The 27,251-nt window shown below is 46.6% G+C and overlaps 1 protein-coding gene across 3 annotated transcripts in view; it reads right to left on the minus strand.

Annotated features, from left to right (window-relative positions):
• The window catches only part of LMO1 (LIM domain only 1), a 57,385-nt gene extending 36,380 nt beyond the window's left edge, over positions 1–21,005 (minus strand). Inside the window, exons 1-2 of one of the 3 annotated variants that reach the window (XM_066253836.1) lie at positions 6,395–6,509; positions 2,005–2,263 (exon numbers count right to left, since the gene is read on the minus strand). In XM_066253836.1, coding sequence (XP_066109933.1) covers positions 2,005–2,029 — 25 coding nt within the window. In that variant the 5' untranslated portion in view covers positions 2,030–2,263; positions 6,395–6,509. Of the gene's footprint in view, positions 1–2,004; positions 2,522–6,394; positions 6,510–20,945 lie in introns of those variants that run through there. The other 2 variants (XM_066253839.1, XM_066253838.1) reach the window with 2 other exon arrangements.
• Positions 21,006–27,251: the final 6,246 nt, after the last annotated feature.

The following is a 27,251-nucleotide window of genomic DNA, read 5'->3' on the forward strand; positions in this document are numbered from 1 at the left end:
TCAGAGCTCATCAGAAAACCGTTTACACTGAGTCCAAAGCGCTGTAGAGTGCCTGGACAGAGAGTTAGCTCCAAGACTCAGGGTGGTGGTGAGGTCATCTCATTGATATGAGACCAATCTCTCTGCCTGATGCCTCCCATGCAGCGGGCTGGGTCTTCTGGATTTCTGGCTTGGGCCAAATAATCTTGGCTAAAGATATATCCTGATTTCCATTTGCTCCCCATAGGGAGGATACCCCCAGCCTCAAGGCAAAAACCCTTGCACTGGCTTCTCCAAGGCCCTCATTTTACCAAAAGGGAAAGTGAAGTCTAGAGCTGAGCATGACTGGTCCAAGATAACACAGGGAGTTAATGACACAAGTAGCTAAATCAAGGCTTCCTTCCCTCCTTGTGTGGCCTGAGCCCAGAACCCTTCTTCTCTTTTTCAAAAAATTCTGTGTACAACTGTAGCAGTCCAGTCCTCTGACGGCCCACATAGGGCTCCTTGGGAGGGGTCCCTGAAGAGAGAAGAGTATACTGAAGATGGATGTCATTCCCCAGCTAGACCCTTGCAAATGGATTCTTGTGGCCAGAACATTGAGTTCCCCTTTCCTCTCTTACTACACGTATACCGAGGAATAGCTCTAGGGGTTCGGACCATAGCGCTCCCCCACATGCCACCTTCAGGTCAGACACTTGAAATGACCCTCCCTGCTAAAGACCTCAGAAGGTAATGGGGGGTATAGGGGCATCAGCACACGGTAGCAGCAAAGTGAACATCCTTTATGGTGCGACCTTGAGAAAGTCACTTAACTTCAAAATTTACCAAGTGACCATGTCAATAGCACCACTGACATGGTGGGCAGAGGGCAAAGGCCAGCAGAGACTCACTAGAAGGTCAGAGGATGGCCACCATCCTCTAAGAGGATTCCCTCTGACTCCCATAAAACCCCCCTTCTCAGTTCCTTACCAGTAGAAGGCAGGCGGCAGCCTTTGTGCCAACAATTACCTACACATACATCTCCCTGCTACACTGACATGCCAAGCAGCCCTCACCCACGGGGCAGGAGGGCCTGGAACAGCCAGGGCACAGCCACTCTTCTGACCCTGGGGGCTCCACTGGGTCCCAGGGCACCTACTTGGTTTTACCCTCAAGTGGGCTGGTTACTCCAACCTCTCCTGGGCACAGCAGGACACTAACTGCAGGGCATTCTCAATTAGGAAGGCTTTGGGGTAGGTGGGACCACGGGTAAGTGGCCTGCAGCAACCACTGGCTCCCTCTGTTCTGACCTCTGAGGCACCCTGAGGATCCTGACCACAGGAGGTCCATGATGTCACTTTTGCCAGGCACTCCTGTACAAGTGCTGTTGGCCTGTGGCAGGACACTCTTCCCCTGGGCCAAACTCCTGCCTCTGCGCTCAGGAGACAGGGGACAGTGGACCAGCACGAGAGGCATCTATCTTTCTCATCAAGTCATACTTGCGGGCAGCTGTCTCCCCAAGGATCCAGCCGGCCTTCCCCTTGCCTGCCCGACACCCCAGGGCGGGCACCGTCTTCCGGAGCGCGGCTCACCGCAAGCCCTGGAGTCCGATTTTCCCGAAACCACTGATTTGCCCGGCGCTCAACACCTCTCGGGTTACGCGGCGGCGCGAGGGTGATGGCTGCGGTGATAGGAGCAGCCGCAAAGACGAAACGCTCTGCACGAACCGCCGCTGCGCGAAGATCGGAGGGGCGCCGAGCCTCCCCGCCGCTCGCAGGGCACCACCTGGCTGGCGCACAGCTCCCCCGCCCGCCGCAGGGCCCGCGGGCTCACAGCCCCGGGCTCCCTCCTCTCCCTCCTCCCTAGTCCCACTCGGCTCTCCCCGCCCCCAGCCTCAGCCCCCCGTGTGCCGCCCCCCGCGTGTCGCCCCCTTGGCAATCCCAGCAGTGTGGCAGGTGCGTGCCTGTGTCCCGGCGTGTGTATCCCTGCGCGCCCGGCATAAGGCCAGAGGGTACCCGGCGTCGGGACCCCCAGCCCGCCACCTACCGTCCTCCTTGTCCAGCACCATCATCTCGGGCGCTCCGTGTCCAGCCGCAGCTCGGCTTGGCCGGGAGAAGGGCACCGACTCCAGGCGCGCTTCGGCGGGGCAGCCGGTCCTCGGGCAGCGAGCGGGCTCTAATTACCCGCTTGTCCGGCTCTTAACCTAGATTGCACTCAGCTAGAATTACATTCAGGAGTGAAGCACTTCGCAGATACAAAAGCAGTCTCACCTACTTTTGTGCCTCAGAATTGAAGGAACTACGAACTGCAATTTAGAGAGAGAGAGAGAGGGTGAGGGAGAGAGAAGGGGAAGAGAGGATCAGAGCCGTTTCTTTGATTCTCACCTTCTAAATGGCTCAATTTGCCCAGTATAATCTGTCTTAATGTAATTGCATTTGATAGCTCATAACCCTGGCTCTGGCAACGACACAGCTTTCAGCCTCATAAAGTGTTTTCCCCTCGGATTTAATCAGAATCTCAATCTAAAATTATATTCAAAGAGATGGGGGAATCTCGGCGGCCGTCTCCCGCTGCCTTTCTCTCTCAATGTATGAGGTTTGCACTCCTGCTACTGAATAAATGCACACATTTCCCGAGGCCTCCTCCCTCCCGGGTTAATGGAGAGTGGAGACGCGCGGCTGCTTGGCTCCGCAGCGCCACCTGGAGGTGGCTAGGACCCAGCTGGGCGCGTGGCTCCGCTCAAGACCCAGGGTCCTCGTCCTGATATTTGCCTGGCCCTGGTGGATCACAGGTCTTGTCAATCCCAGCCTCTCAACCTTGATTTCTGCTCCCCTCTAACCCGGTCTATCTTTCTCTGACTTCCTACCCTCTCTTCCTACTTGCTCTTCCCCGGGTTTCTGGTTGCTTCCTGGATTGTTTAGCAAAGTTAACCTTGTGCAGAGCACAAACTCACCCACTGTAAGTCTCCCTGGACCACCTTTACCCCAGCTGTCCCCCAAGGGCATCCTGATTCCATAGAAACTGGGATCCTGTCTCAACTTCTGAGCAAGCACAGCATGTCAATGAAAGCTTTTCTTATTCCACAACTGTTTATTGAGCATGTATTACATGCTAAGCACTTATTCTAAGGCACAGGGGTAAATAGTGAAGCAAAAATTCCTGCTTTTACAGAGTTGCTAACTCTTGCTCTATAACTCAGGAAGTAGGAAAGGAGACAGTGTCCAGCTCCTTTCCTCTTGAACCCTGTTTCTTGCCAGAGCCCTGGAAATGGTGCCCAGGCTGCCTATTCCAGGAAAGCCACTCAATAACGATGAACTTTTTGTTTTGACAATACAAAAAGTTCCAGGATGGGATGGAAATCTTTATGACTTTTTTTTCCAGCCCAAGGAGGGCACCAGACACGTGTCAAAGGCTCAGTCCTGGCGGTTACTTCTGGGGACTAGACCCAGGCAAGGAAAAGGAAGCTGAAGTCCCTGGAGGGGCAAAGGGCCACCACTTGGGATTTCATGCCATCTCTGCCTATTACCAACAGTGGCTTAGCAAATCACTTTCTCTCTCTGGGCTTCAGTTTTTCTGCCGGTGAAGTGGGAGACCTGCTCTTCTATCTCCAAGGTTGTGGTGGGGATCAGATGGCATAATGTATGTGCACGTGCTTTGTAAACTGGCACCCCAGACAATGAGGGGGCTTACTGAATACAAAGAAGACCTGGAGGCCAGGCCAGTCCCCTTAGGCCCTGGGAGGCCCAATGCAGGGTGCCTGACAGGGGTGCGCAATGGGGAAGCTGGACTGGAGCTGTGCTGCAGCCTGTCTTCCTCCGTCCGAGGCAGGGCAGTCAGGCTTTGAAAAAACAGGAGAGAGGCTGCTTCTAATTAGATGCCTCATCCGCATCTCAGAGGGTTTTGCTTTCCCCTTCATTTTGAATACTTAATCCTAATAGTCCTTGAGTATATTTGATGTTAAATATATCATTTTGCTCAGCCTGACCATACTTCAGGACTGTGAGCTTGATCACTCCCCTGCCACTGCAGCCTGAGGGTCTGAGGGAGGCTTTGGCTCTGTTGCCACCAGATCATTTAGTGTCAGCCCCTCGCTCCACTCTGAGCTGGGAGCCAGACAGTGCAGCAAGCAATAGGCCTGGCAGGCTGGAAAGGACACCTCGGGACAACCTGAGGCATTCACTCTACAAGGGCTGCTGCTTTACTCCTGACCTCCAGGACTGCTTCTCCTCCCCCTCAGCATCTAGCCCTGACCAACAAACCAGGACTTGACTAGCTGGAACCACTTTCCCACCATCCTGTCCATGTTCTGTGCTTGGGACTCTGTCCCAGCGAACCTTTGAGGGTTTGGATGACCGGAGCTCCTGGCCAGGATGAGGCCTGCTGAGTTGACAGAGTCAGACATGGCCCTCACTGATCCAGCAGCCTCCCTTTCGGTTCCTGCGTACTTGCTGGGCAGGCAGGTAATTCCTGTGCCCATGCTCACCCCCCACTCAAGCTGCCTCCAGAGGCACCCCCACCCCAGGGTGGAATCCTCAGATCCCTGGAGGCTGGAAGAGGTAGCTTGCACCTGACACATTCCACAGGTGATGGAGCATGCACTCACTGGACATTGCAGACTGCTCCAAAATGCCCTTGAAATGCCTCTGGGGACAATAGAGGGAGGCCAGTTGATCAGCTCCCAAGGTTACAGTGAGGAGAAAGGGGGTGCAACTAGCTGCCTTACAAAGTTCTGGGCAGGTCCTAGAAGTCTGTCACTGCACCTGGCAGAAAAGTACTGAGGAAGGGCTTCCGCATTGGGGGTGGGAAGGAGGGCGGGGGAAACTTGGTGCCTGAGGACCTGGGCAGACCAGATATTCCAGAACTCTTCAGTGGAGGCTGTCAGATGTGCCTCCGCCTGAGGGCCCTGCTCCCAACACAGTGCAACTGTCTTCAAAATGGAGTTACAAGCTGGTTTTACAAGCGATGCTCAGAGAGGCATTCAAAGTGCAAGGGCCCCTTCCCTATGGCCACCACAACTGACAAGACAGAGTGAACCTATAGACTGCGGTACCACCAGGATGCCTGCTGGTCAAATTCAGCTGCTCTGCCCTGCCCCCTACTCACACAAAAGCAGTCCATGCATAGGAATTTGCAACCATCTAGAATGGAGAAGTGCATGCCATTCCTCCTTTGGTTTCTGGAAGCCCTGGACAGGCCTTCTAGGAGTCACAGTTATATTTTATTAGGGCTTGTGAAGGCTTAGGCCAAATCTGCACCCCAGAAAACAAGTTTCTCTCCCACCCACTTGATAAATGCCAACCCACCCCTGCACGACAGTTGTAGATGTAGGCTGGCCAACTGTCCCTGGTCTGAGCAGTTTCCCAGGATGCAGGACTTTCAGTGTTCAAACCAGGTGTCTGGGCAAACCAGGACAGCTGACCACCATGGAGGGAGGTGGTTGGGGAGGACAAGGGACTAGGGGAGCCAGAGAGAAAGGCCAGGCAGCCAGACACTTCCCTGAAGACCACCAGCTCCCTCCCAGTCCCAAATTTTCAGCCTTCCAACTCAGGGCTTCCTCTCCCAAATACTAAGGAACTGCCCTAGCCTTTGGGGATGGTTGATGGGCCAGCAGGGCTGTGATTTGGCCTGAGAGAGACTGGCAGTCAGAATGGAAAGGGTGTGAGCTGTACGCAGGGCTGGATCCAGATTTTGTGAGAACCAAACTTACTTATGCAATTAAAGGTAGGAGGTCTCTTTAAGAAAAGAAATAAAGGATTACAAATGAAGGACTCTGCAGCTTAAACTTTATTAGCTTCAAGGTAAATCTGCCCCTGAAATTTTGGATATATGGCCCACCTATCTAGCCTAGCCAGCAAGGAGTCTCCCAGTAAGAACTGATGACGAGCGCCCTCCGCAGCGCTGCCAGGGTAAAGCAGTGTCATCCATCCCTCAGCTGAAGTTCCAGCCCCCTTGGACTCCAGGGCCATGGTGGTTTGACTGCAACCTCACCCCCGAGTTCTCTGGGTATCGCCCTGCAGGAGCCATTTCACAGTTCGGTGCAGAAGGAGGGACGTGTAGACACCTAGGGAGGCTGGGGGCCCGAGAGGGTCAGTGGGCTGCGGGGAACCGACCGCGCCGGTCGGGGAGGCGCTCCCTGTGCCTGTAAGGCAGCACGAGCCGGTGAGAAAGTTCCTGGCTGAGCGAGTGGGGCTAACGGCTCAAGGCGTCCCGTGGGACTTCCTAACCCCGCTGAGGAGCCTCGGGGACCGAGCCGGGCACTCTACCCCCCCCCCCCCCCCCCACGCGGACGTCCAGCCCGCGCTTCCCGGAAACCGGCCGGAGCCGCTGGGGCTGGCGGGGGCGCTGCCGTGGAGAGCGGGGCGGCCTCTGCAGAGCCCGCGCTCCAGCCCCACCCTGCGCCCCGTGCCCCGCGCCTCGCGCGTCCCCGGGCACCTACCGTCCCCCTGGTCCAGCATCACGGTCCCCCGGCGGCTCCAGCCCAGCACGGGCCGAGGACGCGGAGGGCGCGCGGCTCAGTCCCGCCGCTGCCCGCCTGCGCTGCTCCTGCTGGCGCCGCGCGGGCTCCGCGCCCCGCGAACCGCGGCCGCGGGCTGGGGCGGGCGGATGGGCGCTGGGAACTGAGCCTGCGGGCCAGGCGCGCGGGCGGGTGGGGGCGAGGCGGGCGGGGCGGGGGCGCGTTTGTGGACCGGGGTCGCCGGAGCGGGGCGAGCAGCCTTTCCCCGGGCCGGAGCCGGAGCCCGAGCCGCGCTCGCCGCAGCGGAGTGCAACCTGCGTTCCCAGGGCCCCTCAGATTCCCCTGCTAATTAAATCAATTCATTATGCTCAGATCTGATTAGCGGCCCTTCCCCCCTTTGAATCAATTATTCAATACACAAACATAATTGCTTGGGCCAGAGGTGCCCGCCATTAGCTTATTTAACTCCAAGGACACTAATTACCCTCAGGGCACGGGAACTTTTCTCATTAATTCTGACAAAACACAAAAGCACAGCCAGAGTGCGTGCATGTGAACGCGCGCGCGTGTGTTTGCATGCCAGAGTGAGGGCTGTGTGTGTACGCTGAAGATGAGACGGGGGTGGCGGAGCGTGTGCGGTTGCGGGTGGGAGTTTTGGGATGTAGTTCTGAGTTTGTGACCATGCCGTTGTGAGCGTGGGACTCTGTGCGTGTGATTGTGGGGAGGGGGGGACTGAATGCGTGTATCGGGGCTAGGTGTGGCTCTGGGTCTGGGGACTGTCGGCAAGGGTGTGAGACCCAGCACAAGAATGTGAGATTGTGTACGTGCTTGCTTCTGTGTGTGTGACTTTGTGAATGTGACACTAAGGCTACAGTCCCGGGCAACCCCACCCCTTCCTTTTTTCATAATTGACCCACTATTGCATGCTGAGACCCACGAAGTAAAGTGCAGACCCCTGAATAGAAACCCAGGAAGATCAGGAGAGGATGGGGGTGGGGTGGAGGGGTTAACACAGGGGCCAAGCTGGAACAGTGCCTCCCCCATCACCTGTTTGTGCACTGGCTGAGCTATTCTCCCCACAGCCACCCCTTTCCTTGGCCCTCTCATTGTACATCCCAATATTTCCTCCACTCTCCACTTTTATCCCCAAACCCTCTCGTAGCCCCTGTGCCCCCCTAACATTTTCACAAGTGCCCAACACCCAGGCACACCCCTACCCGACTCCATTCATTCTAGTTCTTTGCCTCCTGTTTTCAAGCCTGAACCAAGGGTGTCCCTATGGTTGACCAACTTCTCCACATTCTACCTCCCAGGAAATCTCTATTGAGAGAGAGGAGTGAGAGAGCCCACAGAAACAGGGACACAGAGGGTAATTGATTCCCCCAAATTAGGTTTCTGCTTTCTAAAGACCGGCATTGTTCCTGTTCTCAATGTGCACAGAGGTATTGAAGATTTCCTTTTTGTTTCCTCGGGCAGTGAATGAGCTTAATCCATTTGGCTTTATAAATCAGAAAACTAATATTCGCTCCTTCCATGGCAGCTTTTTAAAAAAATTTAATTGCTGGGGGAGGCACAGTTTGTCACCCTTTATGCTGTCCCCAAACCCCCACTTATAAAAACACATTCTGATTGAGGGTTGGAGAGCAGGCTGGGAGCCAGGGAGGGAGGGCTCAGCATAATTCCTCCTGCCCTCCATCCTTGTACATGGACCCAGAGAGTATCTGGGGAAGTTTCTGAAATGACTGAACAAAATATATTCAATTCAGTGATTAAAGAGGAGTGTCCTGAGGTGGACTTCAGGATGATTTCCCAAATCTGTTGCTCTCAGTCTCTCACGAGCACTGAACATAACCATGCCATGGCCAGGTTTGGCAAATCTTCCTCGTTACCACCTTGCACAAGCCTCTAGAGCAGGTGTCCCCAAACTACGGCCAGGCCCGCGGCCGCATGCGGCCCCTTGAGGCCATTTATCCGGCCCCCCGCCGCACTTCACTTCCAGAAGGGGCACCTCTTTCATTGGTGGTCAGTGAGAGGAGCACATTGACCATCTCATTAGCCAAAAGCAGGCCTATAGTTCCCATTGAAATACTGGTCAGTTTGTTGATTTAAATTTACTTGTTCTTTATTTTAATTATTGTATTTGTTCCCGTTTTGTTTTCTTACTTTAAAATAAGATATGTGCAGTGTGCGTAGGGATTTGTTCATAGTTTTTTTTTTATAGTCCGGCCTTCCAATGGTCTGAGGGACAGTGAACTGGCCCCCTGTGTAAAAAATTTGGGGACCCCTGCTCTAGAGTCATCTTCCTGGATCCAAGATCTGACCCTGCTACCCTCCTGCTCAGAAATATTTCATGGTTCCCCATTGTCCATTGACAAAGCCCTAACTACTTATTCTATCATAGACTCTTCATGAGATCTGGAGAAGCCTTTGTGGGCACCATAACCCTTCATTTTACTTCAACTAGTATCTATTGATCAACAAAAATCTTACATTCCTTCCCACTCTGGACTGCTTTACTGTAAATGAACACACCTTTCAAGTTCCCGCTCCTCTGATTCTTTTAGCATCCCTCTTCTTAGAAAGCCCTTGACTACCTCTCAAAGTCCTCTAAGGAAATGGCTCCCCTAGGTGGGTGTCTGTGTGTGAAGGCTAGGTGGCTGAGTGGAGTATGGATTATTCCATTGAATCCTGGGGCATAAGATCAGCCCCTGAGGGCTTGGTTTTAGCTCTCCTTTGGAGTGGGGGGACAGATGTGGTATCAAGGACCTACACTGGGTCCCTGGAGAAAACGGGAGCTGCAGAAGCAGGAGAGGGACTTAGATCAAAGAATGCAGGGCTCAGAAGGAGAGAACCGTGGGCGACCTTTACCCCCGGGGATCTCAGATGGCATGGGACCAGAACCCAGGCACATGCTCCCTCTGAAGGCCCACTAGTTGGATCTCATGCTGTTTAGTTCTTTGTGTAGCTATACAGGGCCACTGCCAAGATTGTTGCAAGCTGTTTTCTGCACTAGGGCATCTGGCCAAGGGGCAAGAGGAGGCCGAAACTCTGTACTCTCTTTGCTCTCCAAGCCTTATGCCTAGCATGGACTGTACTCACTCAGAGAAGGCACCTTTTGCTAATTTGCACAAAGGCGTCACATCGACTAGTATGGGCCTGCAATTGGGTATCTGTGCTTGGCCAGAGTTCACACTCAGAGAAGCCAGCCTGAGGGTCCCCACCTGGCCTCCCCTTCTGCACCCCCCTCACACCAAGGGCCTGTGTAAACTTTTAGAAGACCAGCCTCCTGGTTTTCACAGAGAAAGAGAAAATTCAGAGATCTTAATCATTGTGAAGTGGTCAGGGATACTGAAACAGAGGCCCAGCCACATCTCTGAATTTACATGGTGCCCCAAGGCCCTGGTAACAGATACTGAACTCCACCCACAGCTGAGATTCAGACAAAGACAGACCTCTTATAAGGACTGAGGTCCCCAACGGGGGCCATGCTGGAGGAGAAACAGTGAGGTTTCTGAGTGGAGAGCCTCGTGAGGGAACTAGACTGAGCTGCAAGGACTGAAGTTTGGAAGGGCAAAGCTGGGTCTGACCTCCTCCTGACCCACTCTCTGGGAAGAAGAGGACAGTGGTGCAAATGAGGAACTGGACCACTAAGGGCCCTGCCACTTCGCTATGGGATCCACCTCTGAAAGAGCTGGTCACTGGAAGCAAAAGTTTCTCCCTGCTGGGCTGAGAAGGACAAAAGCAGCCAGGGTCAGCGGTTGTGTGGCATTGGCAGTAGTGCATGCACAGAACGGAGTACACGATGGCACGGGCATCAGGCAGCAGCTCTAATTATATGGTAGGCTCTGTCTTCTAGCCTACTAGCCCTACCTCCCAACGCTGGTGTTGTTAGAGAGAAAATGACTATCCAGAACTCGATCTAGTGGTGTCTAGAGTGTACTTGGGTTACATGCGTAAGCATGCCTGGAGGGTCTCACAACATTTTGGAGAGGAGGATCCTGAAGAGGAGACTCAAAGCATCAGAATGTGGGGCTAATTATTATAAATGTGTGTGATTTGATGCTGGGCAAATATGGTCTTTATCTGCCAACCTGACTTAGCTACATGACAGGGATGAAGGGAAAGGCTGTGTGAGCAAGAAAAGAACAATAATATAGGAGCAGGCCCACCACCAGCTTTGCGTGGTGGTTGTGGAGCTCAGCAGGAGACGCAAAGGGCACCACTAGATCAAAGGCAGGGAGACCGAAGGCTTTGCTCCCACAGCCCCTCCCCACCTGGAGGGCCTCCCAGAGCCAAGCTTGCTTTCCTGTGCTCCTGAACTTCCATTTTATTTCTCTTTTCTTCTCCCCAGTTGTCTGGTCCCCATGTTACATTCCATCTCAGCAGATGCCATCACCTCCTATCTTAACGAGGTGAAAGAAGCCATCAGACAGGAAGGCCCTCCTCCTCCTGACTCCTATCTTCAGCTTCAGCTTCTGCAACAGGTATCTGGTCACATGGACCTTTCTTCCTGAAGCATTAGATAATGTGGCCTTCCTCCTACCTGGGCCCTATCCCTTAGCATGTGCTCCAGCCCACCTGCTAGTACCTGCTCTTCCTTTTCCTTCAGTCTTCCCATCCTGCTGGGCCTTTCACCATAGCAGGTGAATGAACTCGGATGTGTCACCCAAAACAAGCAAGCAAATAAATTCCCTGGACTGCTCATCTTCAAATAATCATTATTTATTCCCCTTTGGTTTTGTGCTTTCTCACCTCCCACTCTCTCCTCACCTGCTCCTAACTGCCTTCAGCTTCCACAACTTGCCAAGGTCACCAATGACTTTTATATCACCAAAGGACTAGTGTCAGGTCTCAACTTCCTTGACCTCTCAGCTTTTTTTATTTTTAAGTGAGAGGAGGGGAGATAGTGAGACAAACTCCTATGTGTGCCCCTACCAGGATCCACTCAGCAACCCCATCTGTGGCCAATGCTTGAATCAACAGAGCTATTTTTAGCACCTAAAGCTGGTGCATTTGGACCAACTGAGCTATCCTCTGCACTCAGGGCCACACTCAAACAAATCGAGTCACTGGCTGCGAGGGAGGAAGAGGAAGATAAGGGGGAGAGGGAGGAAGAAAGAAGTAGATGGTTGCTTCTCTTGTGTGCCCTGACGGGGAATTGAACCCAGGATGTCCGCATGCTGGGCCAACCCCTATCCACTGAGCCAACTGGCCAGGGCCACTCTCAGCTTTTAATACACGTAATTCCTTCTTTCTTAAACATGTTTCTTCCCTAGACTAATACATTCTCTGAGTATTCCTTCTACCCTTATGGGTGCTCCTTTTAGTCTTTATTTATTTCCAGCTTCTCCTCATTTATCCAAACACTAGCTGTTGGCATTTTCCGGGACTGGGTCCTAGGCCATCCTGGGACACCTTCCCCCTGAGTGCTGTCCACAGCTGTTAGTGTGTGTGATCTTAACTCAGGATCACTCCTTTAAGTTCTACTCCCGTACTTTCCAAAGCCCACTTGACACCTCAAAGGGATCTTAAATTTTAAAATCCAAATGGAACCCTTGGTTTTCTTCCCAAATCTTTCTTCATCTTGTTTTAGTAAACCAGTCATCAAAAATCTGGAAATAAAGCAGAATTTCAGCCAAGCTAGCAAAAGTAAAAAAAAAGGGGTGTGTGTGGGTGGAGCAAATATATAAAATAAGATAGAACAAGTAAAGCTAAGCTTATTCATATATTACATTAAATGCGAAGAAACTGAATTTCCCTATCAAAAAACAGATTGTCTGAGTAAGTTAAGAAATAAAATACACCCAAACACTGTTTACAAGAAATACTCCTGATTCAGACAAAAACTGAAAATAAAGCAATGGGCAAAGATGTACCAAGCAAATGCAAACTCAGAGGGAGTAGGAAGAACAATATTGATGTCAAACAAAGCTAACTTCAAGGCCAAAAGCATAAACTGTTTGGAAATTAAGAAACACTCTCTCAAATTACGACTAGATTAAAAACAAGATCAAAACTGGAATTGCAAGTCATTTAGTAGAGAAAAAGAGAACATAGCATATCTAACAGAACTTTTGGGACATAGCAGTACTCAGAGGGAAAAATATAACCTTACATGCTTTTTATTTTTTGCTTTTTTCTATGTATTTATTACAGATATAACAGAGATCTTTATAAATAGTTGCATCTTAAATGCTTTTTAGTATTTTAAAAAGCAAATTAATCAGGTATTTACTCTCAGAAATTAGAAAAGAACAAACACAAATCCAAAAGGAAGTAGAAGGAAATTAATGAAGTTAAAATCAGAAATTAATTACATAGAAAATAAACAAATAGAGAAAATAATTAAAAAAAATTAAAACCGAAACATGGTTTTAAAAAAATAGATGAAGTCAATAGCCTTTCTACATGCCAACAATGAAACATTTAAGAACGAACTTAAAAGAATAATCCCCTTCACGATTGCAACAACAACAAAAAAATACCTAGGAATAAACATAACAAAGAATGTAAAGGACTTATATAATGAAAACTATAAACCATTGTTAAGGGAAATTGAAAAAGATATAATGAGATGGAAGAATATTCCTTGTTCTTGGTTAGGAAGAATAAATATAATCAGTATGGCCATATTACCCAAAGCAACATACAAATTTAATGCAATTCCCATTAAAATTCCAATGACATTTTTTAAAGAAATGGAGCAAAAAATCACCAGATTTATATGGAACTATAAAAAACCCTGAATAGCCAAAGCAATCCTAAAGAAAAAGAACGAAGCTGGGGGCATTACAATACCTGACTTCAAACTATATTATAGGGCCACGACAATCAAAACAGCATGGTATTGGCAGAAAAATAGACACTCAGACCAATGGAACAGAATAGAAAACCCAGAAATAAAACCACATATATATAGTCAAATAATTTTTGATAAAGGGGCCAACAACACACAATGGAGAAAAGAAAGCCTCTTCAATAAATGGTGCTGGGAAAACTGGAAAGCCACATGCAAAAGAATGAAACTGGACTACAGTTTGTCCCCCTGTACTAAAATTAACTCAAAATGGATCAAAGATCTAAACATAAGACCTGAAACAATAAAGTACATAGAAGAAGACATAGGCACTAAACTCATGGACCTGGGTTTTAAAGAGCATTTTATGAATTTGACTCCAAAGGCAAGAGAAGTGAAGGCAAAGATAAATGAATGGGACTACATCAGACTAAGAAGTTTTTGCTCAGCAAGAGAAACTGATAACAAAATGAACAGACAGCCAACTAAATGGGAAATGATATTTTCAAACAACAGCTCAGATAAGGGCCTAATATCCAAAATATACGAAGAACTCATAAAACTCAACAACAAACAAGCAAACAAACAATCCAATAAAAAAATGGGAAGAGGACATGAACAGACACTTCTCCCAGGAAGAAATACAAGTGGCCAACAGATATATGAAAAGATGCTCATCTTCTTTAGTTATTAGAGAAATGCAAATCAAAACTGCAATGAGATATCACCTCACAACCTGTTAGATTAGCTATTATTAACAAGACAGGTAATAGCAAATGTTGGAGAAGCTGTGGAGAAAAAGGAACCTTCACACACTGTTGGTGGGAATGTAAAGTAGTACAACCATTATGAAAGAAAGTATGGTGGTTCCTCAAAAAACTGAAAATAGAACTACCTATGACCCAGCAATCCCTCTACTGGGTATATACCCCAAAAACTCAGAAACATTGATACGTGAAGACACATGCAGCCCCATGTTCATTGCAACATTGTTCACAGTGGCCAGGACATGGAAACAACCAAAAAGTCCATCAATAGATGACTGGATAAAGAAGATGTGGCACATATACACTATGGAATACTACTCAGCCATAAGAAATGATGACATAGGATCATTTACAGCAAAATGGTGGGATCTCAATAACATTATACAAAGTGAAATAAGTAAATCAGAAAAAACCAGGAACTGCATTATTCCATACATAGGTGGGACATAAAAGTGAGACTAAGAGACATTGATAAGAGTGTGGTGGTTATGGGGGGAGGGGGGAGAGGGAGAGGGGAAGGGGAGGGGGAGGGGCACAAAGAAAACTAGATAGAAGGTGACAGAGGACAATCTGACTTTGGGTGATGGGTATGCAACATAATTGAACGACAAGATAACCTGGACATGTTATCTTTGAATATATGTATCCTGATTTATTGATGTCACCCTATTAAAAAAATAAAATTATATAAAAAAATAGATGAATTCTTCCAGTCAAACCTGGTTAAAAAAAAAAAGATAAAAAGAAAGCAAAAATATAAATAGTAGGTATAAGAAAAGAGATATATCACAGATACAGAAAAGGTTAAAGAATTATAATGATTATGTACATTAGCCTATAAAAATAAACATGGAAACCTAGAGGAAATGGATGATTTTCAAGCAAAGTAGAAAATGATCATAACTGAGCATAGCAGTTGAAATCCTGAATAGGCCAATAAACAGAAGAGATTTAAAAAAACCCCAAAAACTCTGCCATTAAAACATTACAAGATACTATATAATCTAGCAATTTCATTTCTGGGTTTATACCCCAAAGAGTTGAAAGCAAGGTCTTGAAGAGATCTTTACATACCCTTGTTAATACCATTATTATTTACAACAGCCAAAGGTGGAAGCAACTCAAGTGTCCATCAGTGAATGAATGGATAAACAAAATGTGGTATATACATACAATGGAATATTATTTAGCCTTAGAAAGGAAGGAAAATCTGCACATGCTACAACATAGATTAACTTTGAAGACATAATGCTAAGTGAAATAAGCCAGTCACAAAAAGACAAATGTAGAATGATTCCACTTACATGAGTTACCTAGAATAGTCAAATTCATAGAGACAGAGAGTATAAAGGTGGTTTCCAGGGACTGGGAGAGGGAGAAATGGGAGTTTTTGTTTCCATATAGAGTTTCCATTTTACAAGATGAAACTCTGGAAATTGTTTGTACAAAACAATGTGAATGTATATACTTACCACTACTGAATTGTGTCTTTAAGAATAGTTGAGATGTAAAATTTTGTCATGTATATTTTTACTATAATTAAGAATAAAATAAAAATATCACAAGCTGCAGATTATATTAAAATGAATTTTATATACTGTAACCTTTAAAACAAATTATTTTTAGTGCTATTTAAACTATTCCAGGCAAGCGAAAAAGGTGAAAGTTTCCGGTTAGTCTTAAGAACAAGCATTTTCTTAAACCCCAAACCTTATAAAGATTTAATTGAAAGAGAAAAAGAATCACAGACCAGTCTGAATGAATGCAAAATCTGAAATAAGATACTAGCTAACTGTGTATGGGAAAAGTATCAAAAGAATACATCATATAAAAGACAGTTTATTTTAACTCACAAACATAATTCCCAATCAGAAAATTTATCATTATAAGTCAGTACAGCAACAAATAAAGGGAACAAGATATGATTATAGTAATAGATGCCAAAAATCATTTGATTAAATTCAGCTAATATTGCTAATACAATATTAAACAAAACAGAAATAGAAGAAAACCACTTCAATTTGATAATGACTGTTTACCAAAACCCAATAGCAAATATATAATGATATTCAAAAGCTATTTCCAGAAATTGGGAACAAGAGAGGATGCTCATTATCATCACTATTACTCAGTATTTTGGGGAGGTTTCAACTAATTCAATAAGATAAGAAAAAGAACTAATAAGAATAAACAGCTAGCTTCTGAAAAGGACAAAAAATTATGTTTGTTTTTAAATGATGTAATTGGATGTCAAGAAAATCCAATAAAATTTAGTTTAAAAGTTACCAGAATTAATTCAATAATTGAGAAGGTGGCTAAATACAAGGTAAATAGACAGAAATCTATAGTTTTCCCTCCTAAATGCAGATATATTAGAAATGGAGATGAGAAAAAAGATAATTTATAATAGTGACAAAATTATAAAATACTCAGGAGTAATTTAAAATAACAACCATTAGAAAGATAAAGGTATTCTTTGAAGAAAATCATAAAATCATATTGAAGGACATATAATGAGATCTGAAAGTATAGAAAGATAGCTGTTTCAAAGAAAGGACTTATCCTTATAAAAATAAATCCTTTCAAAATTGATATAGAGATTTAATGCAATTTCTACTAGAATCTCAACTAGTAGAATGCAAATGTTTTTTTAAACTAAAAGTATTTAGTTTGAAGTACATTTGGAAAATAAATATCTGAATTTAGTTAAGAAAACATGAAAAGAAAGACTAGTTGAAGAGAACTTGCATTATTAGATAATAAAACATACTACAAAATCACCATCATCTGAACAGTATGGGGATTAGAGAACCAAAAAGCCAATTAATAATACAAATATGGAAAGAAATTTAAGCTATGATAAAACTTTGAAAAAATATTTTAGAGAGAGAGAGACAGGAAGGGAAAGAGAGGGAGAGGAGAGAGATGAGAAACATCAACTTGTAGTTGCTTCACCTTAGTTGTTTATTCTCAATTATATATGATAAAACTTACATTTCAATATTTCAGAGGAAGTACTTTTTTTAATCAAGTGAGAGGCAGGGATGCAGAGACAGACTCCTGCATGCACCCCAACCGGGATCTACCTGGCAACTCCTGTCTGGAGCTGATGTTCTGCCCATCTGGAGCTGCTGCTCTGTTGCTTGGCAACTGAGCTATTTTAACATTTGAGGTGAACATCATGAGCCATCCTCAGCATCTGGGGCCAACTTTCTCATTTGAGCCATGGCTGCGGGAGGAAAAGGGAGGGGTTGAAAAGCAGATGGTCACTTTTCCTGTGTGCCCTAACTGGGAATTGAACCTGGGACTTCCATATACCAGGCCAATGCTCTACTGCTAAGCCAACCAGCCTGGGCCAGAAGAAAAAATTAATAACTGGTACTACCATATGAATAGATTTCTCTAAGGAATATATATAAAAAGATGCTCAACATCATTGAAAATACACCTCAAACCACAATAATATACCAGTTCATACCAACTAGGAAGCTAGAATAAAAAATCAGATAATAATAATAAATGTTGGTAAAGATGTGAAGACATTAGAACTAAGACATTGCTCGTGGGATTGTGAAATTGTTCAGCCACTTTGGAAAACAGCCTGGTAGTTACTCAAAAGTTAAACATAGAATCACCACCACACGACCCATCAATTCTAGTCCTGGGTATACGGTATAGCCAAGAGAATTGAAAGCATGTTCACATAAAAACTTGTACATTAATATTTATAAGCATCATTATTCGTAATAGCCAAAAGTGGGGGAAAAAAACACAAATGACCATCAACTGACAAATGGATATTATTTGGCCATAAAAAGGAATGAAGTAATGATACCTGCCACAAAAGGGATGAGCCTTGAAAACTATGGTAAGTGAAAGAAGCAGTCACAAAGTCCACATGTTATGTGATTTCATTATTTACAACATGTAAAATGTCAAGAATAGGCAAGTCTGTAGAGACAGAAAGCAGATGAGTAGTTGCCCGGGGCTGAAGATAATAGGGGAATAACAACTGAAGTATATGGAGTTTCTTTTCGAGGTGATGAAAATGTTCTAACACTGGCCATGGTGACCCACCTATCTGTGAATATACTAAAATGTACCTTAAATTAGTGAATTGGACAGGAAAGTTGTTTTTCATAATGGTGCTCCATAGATGGTTACCCATCTGGAACACACAAATTGAATCCCCACTCCCCTAAATATAAAGATTATGTTACAAATGGGCTATACATTTTATTGAAAAAATGAAAATATTAGAAAAAATTTTTTTAAAAAAATGAAAATATTTAGATAATAACATGAATAAATTTGGTGGGAGATACCCGGAAAAGTAAAAAAAGAAAAGTTAAGTATACTCTTTAAATTTTTGATGGTAAAAATTACCATAAACAAAGAAAGAAAGAATAACTGACCAGAAAAATATTTGCAAAATATACAACAGTAAATGAGAAAATATACTGTGTGTATATATATATATATACACACACACACACACACACACACAGAGTTTCTATAAATTATAAAGAGGAAGACAAGTGCCCAAGAGAAAAACAGAAAAGGTATGAACAGGCCATTCCAAGTTGAGGAAATCTACACAGCCAATAAAACGCTTACCCTCATTATTAGTTGGCAAAATGCAAATTAAAGCAAAAATAACTTTTCATTAGTTTAATTCATCAGATCGGCAGAAAAAATTTAAAGAGTAAAATGTTCAGATCTGTTAAAAAGTTTAGCCTGACCAGGCGGTGGCACAGTGGATAGAGCGTCGGACTGGGATGCGGAAGTACCCAGGTTCGAGACTCCGAGGTCCCGCGCGGGCTCATCTGGCTTGAGCAAAGAGCTCGCCAGCTTGGACCCAAGGTCGCTGGCTCCAGCAAGGGGTTACTCGGTCTGCTGAAGGCCCACGGTCAAGGCACATGTGAGAAAGCAATCAATGAACAACTAAGAAGTCGCAACGCACAACGAGAAACTGATGATTGATGCTTCTCATCTCTCTCTGTTCCTGTCTGTCTGTCCCTGTCTATCTCTGCCTCTGTAAAAAAAAAAAAAAAAAAAAAAAAAAAAGTTTAGAAAATGGGTTTTATCATTTATTGTTGAACTAGTAATCTGGCCTATTATAATTAAAAATGTACTTGCTGCCCTGGCCAGGTGGCTCAGTTGGTCAGAGCATCGTCTCAATGTGCCAGTGTATGGGTTCGATCCCGGTCAAGGCATATACAAGAATCAATCAATGAATGCATAAATAAGTGGAACAACTAATCAATGTTTCTCTCTCTCCCTTTCTCTCTCTCAAAATCAATTTTAAAAATAAAATTAAATAAATTAACAAATATGCACATGCCTTTGATCTAGAAATCCTCATTCTGGGGAATGTGCTCTATGGGGGAAACCACCTTTATCTGAGGGGAACCCTATAATTTCAGCATCATTTGTGATGGCAGAAAATTGGAAACTATTTGAATGTCAATATCATTCAATGATCAAATAAATTACCATAAAACGAAGCTGTGAATATCAGGTAGTGGTTAAAACATGATTTAGAGCTACAGCTACTGACTTGTAAAGGATGTCTGTGAGGTTCTGTTAAATGAGAGAAGTAGGTTGCAGAGTAGCAAGTCATATCACCCATTTAAAAGGCAAGCTTTCTCTGTTTGAACGCACATGAAGACATGATGTGCAAGAGTGGCCCTGTTCGGGCTGTCCGCCTGGTGACCTTTGCAGGTGAAAATGGAAGGTGGCAGTTAAGGGAAAAATATTACCTTTCTCCATTTGATACTTTTAGAATCTTTTCATTACTTATAATGAATAAGTAATTTGTCATTAAAAAAATTAGAAACAAGTTAGAGTCATTTTTGACACTCCCTCTAATCACATACACACTGCTACTGCACTAGTCTGAGCGGCCATTCTCTTTTGTACACTTTTGCAAGAGTTTCCTACTGGCCTCCACGCATCCACCTTGAGCCTTACTAATCCAGCCTCCATATTCCATATGCAGCCAGGAGATATATTTTAAATGCAAATGCTATTTTGTCAATCAACCCTTAAACCTGAACTGGCCTCCCTGTTGCTCTCTTCAGAATGCCCCCACCCTCTGCTGGACCCTGGGGCTCTGTACAAGAAGACTTCCCTGAAGCGTCTCCCATCTCTGACACCCACTGCTTGCTCCCATCCTGCAGTGTGTTGCCCTTGTCCTTGTCTGAACCACTGGCTGCCTCAGGGCCTGCAGACATGATGTTTCTTCTGCACGGAATGTTCTTTCTATCCTCTTCATTTGGACCAGCTCTTGCTCACCCATGGGTCTGGGATTTAATGTCACTTCCTTCATCAGGGTGCTCTCTCCTCTCAAGACTAGGTTAGATCTCCCTGCTACACCCTGGCATGGCCCTCTCTGCTTTTCCTCCATAGCTCTTATCACTGCGACCTAGTTAATTACATAGTTATATGTATAATTATTTGTGTGGCAGGGATAAAAGAAAAACTTTTAAGCTATAAAGGTTTGCATCTTCCCGTCCAGCTCCCTGCTTTGGGAGAGAAATGGGTCAGACAAGAAGGCCTTAGGGGTCTAACGCAACTTTAAGATTCTGAACTTGCCCTTGTCCTCTTCATGCCAGCTACTCAGGAGAATTTGTCTGATTCAAACATTTCCCTCCACTCTCTTACTGATCTAGCCAAGTAGCTTGCTCTGAGAATTGGTTATGACAGAGCATTCTGAAATGCTGGCAAGCTTGCAGAAAGCTAGAGTGAGCCACAACTGGAGAACGGGACTCTCCCAATCTCCAAACAGCTTTCCCCTGCACCTCCCGCCCTTCAGAGACCCTCTTCGAGTGGGCTCTCGGAGCCCACACCCCAACAACAAACACCCCAGCAACAAATCCCAGCCTCCCTGCAGCTTCAGAATCTCAATCTGAACCCCCACTTTGCACGACTAGGGGTCATCTCTTCCCTCCCCTGCTGTCCCAGTCACCTGTCTGCCGAGACCTGGAGGCCTGGACTGATCCTGAACTGGGTCTCAGAGGCCAGGTGTTCACATGTGCTCCTGACGTGGGTGCTGGTTTAAGAGCTTTGTGGACTCCAACCAACTGGCCTGTGGAGCTGAGCACCGTGACTCACTCCCAGAGAACAGACTGCTTCCGACAAGTTCCTCAGAGTGAACACACCCACATGCAGGTGGTCCCCTTGGAGCTAGGACCGCATGTCCCAACAGCACAGGCATCGCAGGAGTAGTCCTGGATTCTGCAGGCAGGGCCCGCAGTACATGGCATGGTTGGGGAGCACTCCTGCTCTGCCTCCTCCAGCTGGGTCCTGCTGTCCCACCCCTTCCCTGAGACCCAAGAGGCCAAAGGGGTTCCTCTTTGCCCAGTGCCCATCCTGTCTGAGAGGACTCACAAACTTTTTTTTTTCTTCCAAACATGAGACAAGTTTGGAAAAAAAACAACAACAACTGTCTCCCTAGAAGCACATAGCCCACCATGGCTGCTGCAACCCAGGGCCTGCCTGGGTTTCTCCAAGTCAGGTGCTGAGCCCCTGGCTCAGGGCACCCCTTGTGGTGAGTCATAGATATTTTTGAGACTCATCAGGGCTGGAGGTCACAACTGGCCACCACTGAGAGCCAACACTAGCTGTGCCCAAGCCTGACAGCTTAAACCACCCATAGCCTAGGGCAGCGGTTCTCAACCTGTGGGTCGCGACCCCGGCGGGGGTCGAAGGACCAAAACACAGGGGTCGCCTAAAGCCATCGGAAAAGGCCTAGGGGAACACAACCTGGGGACGTGCTGCTAATTCAAACTCTCAGAGCCTGCAGTGCTGCCCTGGGCTTCTCAGACTTGGGGGTGAGGACTCAGGCTGGGATCCTGATTCTGGTTCTAACTCCCCTTCTTACAGATCTCAGGCAACTTCCCCTTCTTGAGGGTGGCAACCCTATTCTGTTCTCCCTTCCCTTCAGGGCACACAGCTGCCTAACGACTGGCCCTCTCAGCTTCCTTTGCAAATAGCTTTAGACTAGCTACTATTCTCATCTGTAGGCAGGACAGATTATAAACTACTTTTGCCTCTCTTGCATCCAAGGAAGTGTCTTATCCAGGGAGGACTTCCTGTTTTTCCCCCTTCCCACAAACTAGAATATGGACATTCTAGCTCCCAGACTTGACTGTACAGTTGTGAACAACACCTGAAGGGATGCAATGAAACAAGATGGAAGGAAGCTGGGTCCATGAGTGACCTGTGGAATAGCTCTACCACCCTGGGTTTTTATCTCCTGTTATGAAAGAGAGAAATAATGTTCCATCAAGCCATTGTAGTTTTGTTTTTTGGTTTTTTTGTTACAATAGCTTAGCTTTTTCCCTAACAAATACACTGAGCTCTATTGTCCATCAGTAACATGGTTCCTTTAAGTTCTAAATGTCCAATTCCAGAGTCTGCTCTGCCAGGTCCCTGGTTTCTAAGAAGCTGTCCAGGAAGCAAACCTCTGTGCCTTAACCCGAGCCAAAGATGGGCCTTGCTATACTCCTTGCTTCTTCTTTACTTCAAGAAGTTCCCTGTGATGCTAGGCCCTGCCCAGCTGGCTCAGTTGATAAAGTACTGACCCAGTGTGCCAGCTATTGAGGCTTTGACTTCCAGGGCCTATATTAGAAGCAATGAAGGAGTACATAACTAAATGGAACAACTAAATGAAACAACAAGTTGATGCTTCTCTCTCTATCTTTCTCCCTCCCTCCCTCCCTTCCTCTCTCTCTCTCACTTAAATCAAAGTTGGTTTAGCAGATGTTAGAAAGATGTGATAACACACATACCTGTGCCCCAGAAAGTCACCCCCTAGTACGGTCAGCCCAACCTGACTTTAAAAATTTGCCCAAGGGTGATCCTAACAGGAGCTCAGGAGCTGGAAGCTATTGACTAGAACCAAATGGTCCAGGATAAGCCCATACCTCCTAAGGCCATCAGAACTATGCCAAGGAGTGGAGGTGGGGCTGAGACTTCTGCCTATTAAGTCTGGACTGAAAGCCTCAAAACCTCCCTCAGTTCCCCTTGTCTATAGCCAAGAGTTTCTTGTGCCTCTTATGGTCATGTCTTGTGCTGGGCACCAGGGGTCATGGCCACTGTAGTACACAACTATGAGATATCTGTTTACCATGCCTCCACCCCAAATACTTTCCTCCAACCATCATTTTATTTACATGTCTCCTATGAAAAATATCTAGCTCTTATATAATCCCACCCCCATGGCCTGATGGGCCCCATAGTGGATACCTGATCTGAGCTAGGCTGATGAGTCTTTCCTCTAGGTGTTTTGGGCTTAAAACCAAGAGAGCTGAGTTAGTCCTTCTTTGCTGAAGCTTTGTGATATAAAAGTCAAGACTCATAATTTCTGCCAGGTAGATAATGCTGCTCTGTGCAGAGACAAAGACTAAACCAACATTAAGAGACAAGCAGAGACGGGTGACAGATACAGACCCCATAGTGTTCTGTTTCCTAATTCTGTCTTTTCCTGAGGTCCAGCTCTATTCCTGACCTTCCCTTGGACTGGATGTTCTAAGAGTAAATTGGATTTATGTCACTTGCAACCAAAAGAAACTCAAGCCACATACTCTTGGTTGTGAAAGGCATGGAGGGCTCAGATGTCAGGCAGATACTGAGGGAATTGCAGGCATTTATTCCAGCAAGGAATGAATGGCTTGGGATCATGGAGGGCTCCCGAGGAGGGGGCACTGCGGGTGGTGGAGACTGTGTTCCTGGCCCTGCCTGGTGTTCTGTACTGCTATATAATATGCTAGCAAAAAGCATCTTGTCCAAACTCTTCAGGTTAACATTTCAAGACCTGGTCAAACTAAAGATAATATCTAGGCCTCAGTTGTGTTTCAGCTCCAGACCCCTAAAAGAGCAGCAAAACCAGATGAAGTGATGCCGTGGGCCATCAGGACCATCTGTACCATTTGGACCATCAGGACCAGATGCACTGATCAGCTACCCCCTACCCTAGTGCCAACGTATCAGTAGAGACCACAACCCTGACACTATATACTCATTCTGAGGAATCAGCACATTAAAAGACACACCTGGAAAGTTGATGGATATTCTATTAAGATCCTCCCATGAAACTTCCCCTAAAATTCCTGCCTTTAGAAAACAGGTAAAAACCTTTAAGACAAAGGAACCAGTACACACACTATCTCTAGAATATGCCTGAGCCTTCTTTCTTCGGGTGGGTAGCTTTGCTTTCTTTCATCTAAGCTTTAAGTGTCCCCATGAGACTTGCAACCAGGGAAGCTGTGGGCAGCAGCACCTTGTTCCAGGCCAACTTCCTTAACCTGTCTCCAAGGACCCTTGTTTTACCTCTGTAACTTGTTTCCTGAGTCCATAGCCCAGCTGGTTCACTTCTTCTGCCTCTGAGACTTTCTTTCTAAAAGGCCATGGGAGTTCTCTAAGCAGCCTGCCTGTTTTTTCCTTCCGAGTGTACTTCCACTTTGCATACTAAATAAATCATTTGCACTAGAGTTCTTGGCTCTGAATCCTTTCAGTGCTGAACTCAAGAATCAAGGTCTGATATGGCTGGTAACAGATGGATGACTGAAAGTGAATTGGTATGAGTGGACATAGATGGGTCGTTCGATATGTAAATATGAAGAATGGAGAGATGGGTGGATGGATGGCTGAATAGATGAATGAACAGATAGAATGGATAGATACACAATGCATGAGTGAATGGGTTGGTGTATGGGAAATTTTAAAGATGGATAGATAAGGTTAAATGCTTGGAAAGAGGATGTCTGGTTGGATGACTAAATGGTTGAAAAGGTAGATAAATTGATGAATACATGAATGGATGAATGGATGAATGAATGATCCAAATCCCACAATTTTGTCCTGAAATATGCTGCTTTGTTTTGTGCCCTGCCGGTCTGAATATCTTACTCCCACCTAGCTCTTGCATACTTCTCTACTCCCTGGGCCTTTAGCATCCCCCCTTTGCTGCCACCAGCTCAGACAGCCAGCCTGGCACCCTGCCGTCTCTTCCAGCTCCAAGTGAGTGCAACAAACCCTCAGAACCTCATTCTAAGCAGTATGGTGGTGGTGGGGTGGGGGATAAAATGTGACACGACAACCTGTAAGTGTCCCTCCTATATGGTCACCCTGGGCACTATGACTAAGCCACAACTTATGGGGGAAGGGACAATGCTCCCAGGTGCCTGCCTCCATACCTGAGGGCACTGCCAGGTCCAAATTCCATGGGCTACGGTGAGAGATGGGCCTTGTAACAGGGGAAGGGGATGGCGAGCGCCCTGCCTTCACTAGACCCCTCCTTCCGTGATACCTAATGGAGGCCTAATCGCCATTGAGTGCCCAGGAGCACCACCTCTCCCACCTCCCTCTCTCCCACCTGCAGAATCCTTCAGTCCCAAATCAACTCCTGTCCTGCCACCCTGCCACCCTGAACTCTGTTCCTCTGTCCCTCCACTCTGTGGCCTGCACAGTCCTGCAAATGGTTCCCTCCCTCCTTTCTCCTTCCTCTGCCACAGAAAAGTTTAAAACACTCAGACAATTAATATGAGAGTTGCCAGAAATAGACCCACTGCATAACAATTATACAGAAAAAAAAAACCTTTCCCCTTCCCCACATTTAATCCAACTTTAATCCTAGTCATTAGGAATTAGGCATGCCGAGCAGTCCGGCTGTGCTTCTAAATTACAATCAAACAGTTACCAATTACACAAATTATTGACGGTAGATTCTCTTTTCAACTGCAAATTAAGGCTATTAAGAAAGGCTCCTTTTTAATGCAAAAGTGACTAATTAACCAACGGCTGGGAAATCTGCAGCCCAGATATCAAAAAAGTGCTCCGTGCACATTGCGGAAACACAAGGGAACCAATTAGTTTAATTATCAAAACAGCTAATTAAAATTGCACAGTTCCTAATTAGTTCTTTGCTTTTGCCTCTAATTGACAGCATGGAGATAAATGGGCTGGCAGCGGGGAGAGGAGAAAGGAGCACAGGAAGGCAGGAAACTTCGACGGAATATTTATGCTGACTTTATCTCCGTCTGGGTGCCAGCCCTTGAAAGTGGAAAATTAATGACCTTAATTCTCAAACTGGTTTGCCTGGAGCTGTGCACACGGCCCGCCCCCTCCCCCCCTGACCGGGCGGACCCAGCCCTGGCTCCTGCACTGCCGCTCCCTCCGGTTGGTCCCTCAGACTGAGTAGTAAGGGGCTGGGCGTGAGGGGAGAGGAGGGAGGAAGAGGAAGGATGGGAAGGAGGGTGGGGGCCGCCCTCCTGACGTGACAGCTCCCACTTAGCCAGGAGAGACATGAAAGAGGCAACAGATGCCACTTCAAGAGCAGAGCATCATGGGAGCCCAGCTGGCATGCTCCTGTTCCACCGTTCAAACCGAAGTGGGGGAAGAAAACAAGCTGGCTCTGCTCTCCAGCACTCTCCCCCACGGTCGCTGGGCCCCGACCCTCCCCAGTCTTCTGACACTACCGACCCCAGGCATGCCTTCCGGTTCCCAAGCCCAAGGCTCAGGCAGATCTGCTGCAGCAGGAGGATCCCGGAGGGAGGCTGGTCTTCTGGTCATGGCAACAGGGTGCCTACTGCGAGGGGCAGGTGTGACCACCCGCCCCCTGGCATTCAGGATCTGTCCACAGCTCTAACAGACGCAAGGGGTCCCTGAAGCCACAGCCACCACAGCCAAGTCCATGGCATCCATTTCTCCTCTGGACGGCTCCTCCAAGTTCTCCTAACTCTCCGACAGAGGCTGGACCCCAGCAAACATCTCTAGCTTTTCAAGGCATGGGAGCAGGGCCTGAGGTCCCCAGTAGTGCTGTCCTTGCAGTAGAATGGCTGGAGAGCATACCTCCCCCCACCTCCTTCCCCCTCCGAAGGAGCCGGGTGCATAATTCAGGGAATGCATAATGCATGGATTCCAGTGTGGAACAACTTTTAGGTGATTTGTAATTAGATTTCTGCTATAGAGTCTGCCTCATAATTAGAAAAAGATTATGTAGCGTTTCCCAGATTCTGGGGAGGGAAGGAGGCAGTGTGTGTGTGTGTGTGTGTGTGTGTGTGTGTGTGTGTGTGTGTAACAACACACACTATCCTCCCCTTGCCTACTCCTCCAGCATCCCCCATACCCTTCTACACTGGTCTTTCCAGCCTCTTGCTGTTCTCTGAGCATTTTTGCCTCTTCCATGTCTTTGCACCCTCTGTTCCCACTGTCCAGCCTGCCCTCCCTCTTCTCCTGCTTTCCGCAACTTGGTTAAGTCTTGGCCTCCAAC

This window comes from Saccopteryx bilineata, chromosome 1 (genome assembly GCF_036850765.1).
Source record: "Saccopteryx bilineata isolate mSacBil1 chromosome 1, mSacBil1_pri_phased_curated, whole genome shotgun sequence".
Classification (NCBI taxonomy): Eukaryota; Metazoa; Chordata; class Mammalia; order Chiroptera; family Emballonuridae; genus Saccopteryx; species Saccopteryx bilineata.